The sequence below is a fragment of the Leptosomus discolor genome, chromosome 4, assembly GCF_034619465.1.
Source record: "Leptosomus discolor isolate bLepDis1 chromosome 4, bLepDis1.hap2, whole genome shotgun sequence".
Classification (NCBI taxonomy): domain Eukaryota; kingdom Metazoa; phylum Chordata; class Aves; order Leptosomiformes; family Leptosomidae; genus Leptosomus; species Leptosomus discolor.
In genome coordinates, this window is record NC_141394.1 from 17,474,699 (window position 1) to 17,485,049 (window position 10,351).

The 10,351-nt window shown below is 48.3% G+C and overlaps 1 protein-coding gene across 1 annotated transcript; it reads right to left on the reverse strand.

Moving 5' to 3' along the window:
• Positions 1–356: 356 nt before the first annotated feature.
• Positions 357–8,419, reverse strand: REELD1 (reeler domain containing 1). The gene is made up of 6 exons (XM_086464670.1): positions 8,200–8,419; positions 7,104–7,326; positions 5,316–5,473; positions 4,298–4,598; positions 3,548–3,611; positions 357–935 (listed from the first exon to the last, which is right to left on the reverse strand). The coding sequence occupies exons 1-6, from the start codon at positions 8,417–8,419 to the stop codon at positions 357–359; spliced, it is 1,545 nt and encodes a 514-aa protein (XP_086320796.1).
• Between the last annotated feature and the right edge of the window lie 1,932 nt (positions 8,420–10,351).

Genomic DNA, 10,351 nt, shown 5'->3' on the forward strand with positions numbered 1-10,351 from the left:
TTGCTGAGATTAAACAGGAGATAATACTACAGTGTGGAGGAAGAATTTCTATTTTTGGCTACACCCTTAAGGCAACAGAGGAAGCGTATGTCATGGCTGCTGTGACAGCTAATGAGTAGATATACAATATTAATTGCGGTAAGCGTAACACGCTGAACAATCTATCAACTTCTATTTTCTTAGCAGCTGTAGCTTAGATACTTTTGACTAACACCTCTGAACTGGCTACTTCGAGTTTGTTTACTTATATGGCAGCACACAGAGGACACCACTGCTCCCTATAACCTGTGCTGTGCAGTCGGGGCTATTTTCACCTACACCTGCTGCTGTAGTGCTGCTCCCGGCATTGCAGATGTTCAGATGAGTGTCTTCTTCCCGCTGCTTGAGGGGCTGACCCAGTTGTACTCGGCTTGCACCAGCACGAAGCTGTTCTCCCGGATCTTCCGGAAGTGCATCACCTCCCCGTTTTCTCTGACGGCGATGACGTCGGGGTCCGGCTCGCTGAAGGAGACCTCCGTCCGCTTGTGGCAATGCTGGGCGCAGACACAGCGCACGGCAGCTGCCAGCGCCAGGCCCAGGGCGGCGGTGCAGACCAGGAGGATGCCGAGTTGGGCTGCTAGAAGTCGGTTCCCTCTGCCAGGGTCTTGCCCCTTCCCAGGAACAGCAGATTCGGGAGCTGCTCTGGTCACCCATGGCAGGGTATTCCCACCCGCCCCCTTCTCCTCCTCGCCCCTGGCGCCTGCCTCCTTTGGCTGCGCCAGCTTTCTTTCTGCCATTTGCCTTGAAGCTGATGACAAATTGCCGGCAGCGTCGGCATCACCAAACCAGGCTGTTGTCACAGCGGCGTCACCCAGGTGAGTGTGTACGTGTGAGGCAGAAGGAGACGCTGTTGCACGTGGGAAGGCTTTCAAGACGGCCTCGCTCTCAGTACTGGCCTTTGAAAGCAAAAACACAACAAGATGTGTGGTGAGGGAAGAGAAAGGGGGCTGATTAGGTTCTCACTACCTACATCATGGTACAGTACTTCTGACACCCAGGTGTCCCCCTGGCCTTGGGATAACCCTGCTCCATCCCCTGGTTACTCAGTAGCTTTTGGAAAACGAGGCAGATTCAACCCTGCTCCATCCATATCAGAATTGCCATGAGAGGGACAAAGCACTGGGAGTTGGTCCCAGTGGGGCAAGGCAGAGTGGGTTGAAGGGGAAGAGGTGAAGGGCACAGGTAGAAAGGAAGGTCACTGCTTTACCTAAGCAAAGGTCTGCAACTCCCATTGTGGTGGTGGTGGCATTTTTCACAGGCATCATTATCGCACAGAAAAAAAATCACTTAATACCCACCTTGAGTGATGCCAGGATCATGCTGAAAGGACAGGCATGGTCTTCCCAGCCAAGCTTCATGTTTAGGGTCACACTGGGCCCATGGGGATTCAGTATCACCCTTTTGAGGCTGTGGCTCGAACCATGGAGTGGAGGGACCCAGGAGACTTGGGATGGCCTTTGACATCAGCGTTTTTGGGGCAGGCACATGCAACCTGTCAACTCCCCCCAAAACCCATCTTGCTTTCTCAGTCTACACAGATGGTTTGAAACCAGCTGCCTCTCAGGGTTGCTTAACCGTCCATTTTAGTGGGAATGACTGTTCTTGCGTGCTCCTGTTCCTAGGGGCTCTGCCTGGTGCTGCGCACCTTATTTTATCCATCACAAAATGACAGCCGCTCCCTGCCAGTTCTGCAGCCCAGGCTTTGCTGCAGACATCATCCAAGACTAACTGTGAAACAATCATACTATTTAGGAGGCCCCCAATGAATTTTTCCATTCCCACTGTGCACCTGAGCCCCCATCCAAAACCTGCAAAATGTACTGGAGTTTTTTCTTTGGCTCCATTGAGATTTGGATTTGGACCTGGCCCTCAGTAGCTGGCACCTCTCCAGCCTGTCTAGCCCAGCAGGCTTTTTCACACATCCATTAATTACACCAGAAAAACTCTCACCCTCTACCATTATTAGTGATTTCTAAAGCTTGCTGGGAAGACGGTGTGACAGGAGCACAAAGCTGAGGTAGGAAGCTGTGAAACAAAGTAGGGGAGGGTCAGAGCATCCTTTGCAGAAGGGACAATTTCTGAAGGTGCTAGTAAAATACAGTAGTAAATAAAAGACTTTCAGTGGCTGAACTGCAAATTGTAAAGCAGCTGGCTGGCAAAGTTAGGGTTGCATGGGTATGGATCACTTGCCCCCAAAATGCGAATGCCATACTGTAGGGATATACTGCAGGATTTGGGATGTTGGGATAGACAATAGAATTGCCTAACAAGTCCTTGCCCTGTCTCATCTTATTTCTCCTTTCTTTTAGTACTTATTCTCTCCTTTCTTGCCTGATTTCTCAGTATTTTTATTTTGTTATGTTCTTCTGGTCTTGCCTTGTGCAATAACTCTTCCGTTCCTTTGATTATGATCATCTATCATTTCTCCACTACTCTCCATGGCTATGCCAGATGCTCATGTTACACGTCTCTCCTTTACTTGTTCTCTGTCCTCCTCTCCTTCCTAAATATTTCTGCCGCATTCTCTGATGTACAGCCCTTTCCTCTTTTATTTTCTGTGAGATTATTTCTCTTCCTCCTGTGGCATCCTGCAACCCAGATCTAGTTCTTTAGAACTCCATCCCCTGCATATTGGACTTCCCCTGCTAACTCTGTACCCCGTGTCTCTAACCTATCCCTGCTTTCCAGCTTCTCCACTGAGCATCCTCCTCTCTCCTCCACAGCCCTGGTATTCTCCAGTTTCTCTCTCTCTCTCGCTCTCCTTTTCTTTCTCTACCTAATCCCTTGCATGCCCTTTCCAGCTCCCACATCTCCTTCCACACGTACAGCCATCCTGCTCCCCCTAGGCTGCAGTCCTTTCATACCTTTCTGGGCTTCCTCTCCTGAGGTCACCCCTTCCTGAAAGGTGCTCCCGCCCTCACGTCCCATCTGCCAGCTCCTGCTTTTCCAGCTGTCACCGCTGAGTGCACCCTGCGCCTGTGGCTAACCCCACCACCTCCGCCGCCATCACCACCACCATCTCAGCCTTTCTGGTCCTTCCAGCCTCCCAGGCTGACCCTGCCCCCAGAAAGCACACAGCTTTCTTGGCCATCACCAGGAAAGATGAAGTCTTTGACCTCTGGTGAATGTGATGGGTGGTACCTATCCAGCACTTCTGGAAAAGAACACCTCTGCCTTTCATGGGAATAAAACACACGTTTCCAGTTCTGAAACATCCAGCAGCCTGTAGTCATGTCTACATATGGAAAAGTTATTTTAGATTGTTTTTACAGCGTGACTCTTAAAAGCCCAGGCAGCGGGCTCAAAAGGAAAACAAAAAAGATATAAAACCCAATTCCCAGTTGAAGTAAAAAAATTAAAACTCTTAACAGCCTTCATGTACTTTTAGTCACTTATGAGACCCATGTGGGCTACTTGGTGCTGTGATGCAGTACAGAGGTTTTATCTTTACCTTCTCTTAGACCTTTCTGTCTTTGGAGAAGGCATCTTCCCCATCCCCGCTGCTTACCTTCTCGTCTTCTTTACACATCAAACACAAGCGTGGGGTGGCAGCACTGGCAATCCTTCCTGCTCTAAGACATGGACAGAGGAAAGGCAGGGTTAGTAAGTGAGACCTGTTGCTGAGGCTCACGCGGGAATCCCTGAGCTCGGCGCCACTGGAGATGCGTGCCGCTCCCTAAAGCAGCCTTGGGACACACACAGTCCATACAGGGCTGTATTTTTAATAATGCCTGACCATTTATTCCTATCCCCATCATTTTCACCCACAGTATGTAATGTTGCATGAGAGCTCGTGTGGCCCAAACCCTCCAAGAATCCTGAGCAGGCATACTCAAGCCCAAATTTCATAATTGCTTTGAAACCTTTCTTCCTTTTCCCTGCAGATGGAGAAACAGGTCTGCTGGGTTCACCATTTCATTGACTATTTGCATGCGCTTTTAGAAAAGTATTGTAGCAGTCAATAGTTTCTATCACATTTTTCAACCACCTGGCCAGTCCTCCTGGCCTGAGCCCTCCTGGGCTGAGCAGCACAATGTTGGGTTTTTAAGAGTTTTGGATTGTCTCCCTGTCACTGTCTGTCACGTGCAATCTCCAAAGGATTATTTCTCAAACCTTCAACAAACAAACACACTCTCGCCTCCACCTGCCCAGCTGCAGACACCTTCCTACACGACCCTTGTTCATCCACAGGGAAACAAGTACTGTTTTCCTTCCCCAGAAGGGCTGGAGAAGCAGCTCTTCCCACTGCCTAGTTTACCCTTTGGAGGTGCTGTAGCTGGAGGCGTTGTCCTGGGTGAGGAAACCTCGCAAGGCATCCGCTGTGCTGGCGTCTTGGGTGGGGAGGGACGGCTCCAGCCCCTGGCCACTGGACCCACCGCTCCCGCTGGACACAGCCCGTGAAGGCCGGGCCACCTGCTTCGGCTCAGCAATGGGACGGGCGGTTGACCCGACACCGAAACCTGGCTTCGATGTCGGCGTTGCCACGATGCCGGTGGGGCTGGCAGGCAGCGCAGGGCTGCGCAGGGGGGAGCCGGTGGCAGCCATGGGAGAGGTGGGACCTTGTCCAGCATGGAGACAAAACAAGAAGCAGGGAGAAAGGAGCAGAAGATTATTGTCTTCAGTTTGTTTATTTCAAACCCGTTCGGTGCTCACATTTGCCAGGAAGTATCGTAATAGGCTTTTTTTTTTAATTTTCGTGTCACTTAATTTCAAGTGGGAACCCAGATGGAAAGTAAAGTAGCAAAGCCCGCTGCCTAAATTATGGTCAAGTAAAATAATTAAAACTCGGTCTTGGTGCCATGCCAAAAATGCTAAGAAACACATCTGATTTGGGTATAAGTAAATTCTTGGAGCATTTTACTGACCAAAGGCTGCATAAATACAATGAAAGACATACCTGAGGGACAATAGTCACATTTAGAGACAAATGGATTCCTTTTATTTAGACAGCACTGCTAATTGCACTTGCTTGTCTTGAGGAGCAGAGATTTTAGGTTAAATATGTTGTATTTTAGGGTTTGCATTAAAATTGTAAGATCTGGCAACCATGTTCATCTCTCTAATACCCTCCTTGGAACTGGCTCCATCACCTCAAATGCTGACCCATGCCCTCACTTCAAGGAGTTCACTGTGGCCATCATCCTGATGGTCACAGGAGTTAAATGGGTCCCTCCAGCTTGTTTGGGTCACTTGTGTTCAATGGTTGCCCAGAATAAGCTGTAAAACTACTCTGTGGGAAGTGGTTGATAAGAAACCCGTACCTTTGCTCGCCATACCTGTGGTGTGTGGGTCAGCTGGTCCCTGTGAGGGTGTGGGGGTTACAGGGTTGGGCTTCTTGCTGCTGCCAGCAAGCGTTTTGTTTTGCCCTCGCTGAGCCACAATAACAGATTCAATCTTCGCCCAGTAAACAAAGTATGACTGGACTATGGAGATGCTGTTAAAACATAAATAGGCAAGAATTTACTGACTCTATGGCATTAATAAACATCCAACTGTTTAGCTAATCACAAGGACTGCTTTAATCCGAAGACAGATGTGACACAAAAGTATTTTAAAGGATTAACCCATTACAGGTTTTTTTTATTACAAATAAAAGATACCAGGTCCCCTAAGAAAGATACAGGGTCAAGAATCACCACTCATAATTAAGATCAGCCAAAAAGATGTGTGGGAACTTAAATTTAAAAAAAAAAATAAGCGTGCTATTATATTCACTGTCTTGATAGAAGTACATTTGGAAAACTTGGACTAGCTCTGCTTATAATCTTCTGTAGGCAGGGAAACAACAGTGGTATTTACTAATTAAAACAAGTCAATGTAACTTGTACAAACAGCAGAATGGGGGGGGGGGGGGGAGGGAAGCAAAGTCTTTCTTTTCAGCCCTCTGATATTTGAGCCCGCCTAGCCCTCTGCTTTTTGTCAGGTGCCAAAACTGCATTGGCCAACCTTTAACTGCTCACCCGGAGAGCCTTATTTAAGCTGGAGATTTTGAGAGAATTTCAGATTAGATTGCTCAGCTGCTTCTAAGAATTAGCTATGGGTAAACCAGGCCAGGTTTTCCTGTGCCAGATGACCCTTACGAGGCCTTTTTAAGCCCAAAAAGGAGTTTTTCCAGATGCTGTGATAGGGAGAAAAGGGAGAGGATATCAGAAGTCAGCTTGGAGGGTCAAAAGCCAGAAGCATCAGAGCGGGCGGGTAGGAATAGGTGTTGTTGGGTTTGGGTTGGGTTTATTCAGTTGCTTGAGTTTTATACGTTTTTAATAATATGTTTCCTGATCTAAAACAACAGGCAAAAATTGGAAAAGCCAAGCAGTAATATTTCTATTTCAATGAATCTGTGTTGAATCATGATGAGATGCACAAGCCATGGCGCTCACCAGGACACTTATGTTTTGGGGGGCAGCCAAGGATCTGGCCAAGCAGCTTCTAAGTTGTTTTGTAAAGTCAAAACTTAACAATTTAATCTCTTCCAAAGTGAAAAGTCACTTTGCTTCCTCTAAGACAGCCAGTTAGAAGATGTTTCATTTCATTCCAAGTCAGAACCAAAATAGTTGGACAGTTTAGGACTCTGGTGCAAAACAGAGATGTCAAGTTTTGACCCAGTGCTCACTCTTTCTTCCTAGAGTGAATAATTCTGTTTACATTTAACTTTTTTAAAAATCACTCTTTTTTTTAAAAAAAAAAAAAAAATAAGAAGTAATATACAAGATTATCCTGTAAGCAGGGAAATCCTATGGGCTGTGTTATTTAGAAAGACAGAAAATGTGATGGCAATTCTGTCTTTATGCCTTAATATTTCTGTTACCTAAGTGCTAAGGCTGTCATCTTGCAGGGTATTTATTCTGAGAAAATAGTGACCATGTAAATAAAAAGCAGCACTACCCAGCAGATAAAAATGGTGATTTATGTACCAGCTGGGATACTGTTGCAGCATTTGATAAGTATTTAGCTATATGGGATTCAAGATACATAAACCACTGTGCTGGACAAATATGATGGAAAACTAAAGTCAAGCCTTTAACTGAGAAGACACAAATTCTGGTTAGGAACCAGCATTTTCTTACAAAAACTTGATGTCTCCAATGGGCTGGTCTGGTGCTTTCCATACGAAGGACAGGTTTCTCTTCAGTGACTTGTCTGAGTGGGTGACGGTGTCACCATCTTCAAAACAAGTCATCAGCTTGGAACCAGGAGGGATGAAGATGAATGTGCCAGCGATTTCATCATTAGACACTTTGCGAGCTTGAAGCAAAAAGCCCATAAAATCCCGGGTGCTCCTCACTGTCACTGCAAGACAAAACATGGGACGTGAAGGGATTTGTCTCATAGTTACGGGGTGATTGTTTGCGATGGTGTTTCCAGTGGTAGCACTGAAACCAAAAGAAAACTCTATGCAACCATAACCAAAACATCTTACTGTCTTTGTCCTCACGGTCTGTCTTGGTCGTGCTGGATGCACTAGGCCAGACTTCACCTTTAACTTTCCAATATGTAACTGCACACAAAATTGGCTTGAGTTTTTTCCCCCCCTCCTTGATTATAAGCTGCTAACCACATTGCATTAGACAGCCTGAAGCCATTTTTAAGGAAGGAAGTTTGCGTACCACCCGGTACGCATGCAGAAGCATGTGTGCTGCCCTTGGAGGGGGTTTATTTTGCATGGGGATGAGCAGGCAAGTGGCCAGGCTGGGGACCAGTGCCTCTCAGTTCTGTCTGCACCTGCCTCAGGAGTGGTGATGCTGGGGACGGGGCACACTGCCCAGCTGTACCTAGGAGTCAGGTGAGTCACCCAGACCCCTTCGTGCAGTGCAGAGGAGCGGGGAAGGCGACTTTACCCTCTGGAGGTGCCTCTCACATGCTCTTGTGTGTGATGAGGTCCAGGATGGTTGAGACACAGTTGAGATAAATGAATCCTACCCAAAGCATCCAAACCTACCAGCTGCCTCCAGCAAACAGTTGGTCTGCAAGATGGTAAAAACCTGGAGTCAGCCATCACCTGAGAAACCTTAGGCCAAGTGCTGCAAACAGAATCCCTCTGTTCATTTCCTCGTGATGAGAGAGGTGGCGTAGCTCTTCCTAACCCTCACAAAAATTAGTACTGTCACTTCAGATTAGCTATCATGTATTTTTCAGACACGGGAATGAGAAGCTGTTCCTTACCTGGAACCTTGTCGCCTGGGAAGTAGAAGGACATGTTGGTGTGGACAGTAACGTAGTTGTTTCTGGGGCTGTGCAGCTGCGCTCTCAGGTGCCTGGGCATCATGTCAGTGCATGCAGAAAGGCTCGCGCCATGCGAGAAGGCGGCTGCGTAGGAGACCAAGCACAGGGTTGTGCATGCCCAGCCAACAATGGCGCTGTGGGCTCTCCTGCTGTCCTCCATCCTATGGTGGAAAACAACAGGCAGCTTCAGTAGCCTGTGAGCCCGTCTGGCTCCTTTGATTCAGCTGAACTTCAGGACTGCCCTTCCCACAGCCTTTAAATGATGGACAACAAATGTGGCACATGAAATTTCTTCGGTAATCCACGGCATTTCAGATTTTGAATTAAATTGTTGAGGCTGGGAGGGGAGAGGCCCTGCAAGAGGATGCATTTCTTGCGAAGTCACCCATGAAAGGAGTGGTCAGGGAAGATTTGCTCTGAAAAGACTTGTGGCATTTAGGAGGAGGAGAAGGCTCTATATGACCGCCCTCAGCACCCCTCCACCTTTCCCAGCCCAAATGTACAACCTGATCAATGGGGGAAACATCTACCCGTAGACCTGCAGAGCTGCTGCATGACCCATCCCTCATGGGGCTGGTGCTCGGCACAGAGCCTCTCCTTGCCCGCTGGCGCAGAGCCATGTCCCTGCAGGGACAGCATGTGGCTGCTCCTCATTTGGGCCTGCGGAAGCACGAGTCACCTTTTAGCAGCCCATGCATCGCGGCTTGGAGATGCTGGGCTGCTTGTAACCACCAGACCCATCCCTGGCCGCCCAGCAGCATTTCAGCTTGTCCTTCTTGGTCAGGGCTCACTGTTGTTGACAAGACAGCAGCAATGCTGTCTTTGAAGTCAGCGTTGGAAGCCTGAGATAAGGCTGTTTTGGCTAGTGCCAAGATTTCTCCTTATTCTCCTATTTTTAATCCAGAGAATTAATTTTTCTCAATGTGGTAGAAGTTTAATATTTGATACGTTGTGTCTTTAGTATCTCTCAGCTTTGATGGCTGGCACAAAACACATTTCCAGATTAGCCGAAGTATGTTGTTATTCTGATTTTTTTCAGACTGTGCTTTTGAAAGTGAAGCTGAAGGTTGAGCACATGAGGGGTAATGGATATCATAAGGCAGACAGTCCTGCTTTTAATGTAACTTTTTCTGACATCTTTTCAACATGCAGCTTTTCCTGGCTTAGATTTCAATACACTTAGTCGATAAGTAGATGTAAATAAACCAGAGGAAACTAGAGGCTGAGGAGATCTAGCTTACACTTCTGTATCTAGCACTTCTGAAACTTGCCCACTGTCTCTGACAAACCACCACTGCGCACGGAACAGTTCATGCCCAGCCTGAAGCAGGGAGGTTAACCTTCCACAGCTGAGCATCCAGCCAGTTATGTGCCAGAAGATGCTTGTGGGAGTCACAGGAGCCTTCGCTAAATACCCCAGCCCCTGCAGGATGCCTCCTTCTCGTGGAGTAAGCCTCCCCTCTAGGCATGCCTAAACCTCCCTTGCTGGCTATGATTTCTCACAGGAGCTCATGGAAGTACCACTGAGCAGCAGCTCTTTTCCTCGGGCATTTCCCAGGCTGTGCCACCATTTCCCATCCCTCCCCCCCACGCCCCTCACCACTCAGGCGTGGGGAGCAGGGCCGCGCGCCCCAGGGCCGCCTGGGCTGGGGCTGCCGATGCCGCCGTCGCTTACCTTGGGACACGTACGCCGCCGGGCTCGCTGCCGCCGCTGCCCTCCCAGCCTGCCAGAGACCCATCCTTTCAGGGACCTTCTTCTCTTTCTCCTCTAATGGGAAGCGCAGCAGCTGTTACTCCTAATACCCACCACCCACAGCAGCTCTCCGCCAGTGCCCAAATCCTGCCTTAATCATATTAGTTTTCCTTTTCACATCCCACCCACTTTTTTTTTTTTTAAATCTCCAAGCTTCTAGGCAACTAGCGGGGGGTGGGGGGGTGGGCAGCAGCAAGCCGTGGTGTTTGTGTGGGACGCCCTGGGATTCCTTTGGTGCAGGAGGATCAGATTCTTGCTTGCCCCGTTACGCTCCTCACACTCCCCTCCTTCCATGCTGAAACTTTGCAAAGCAAAGCTGTGTCAGCTCCCTCTAGTCTG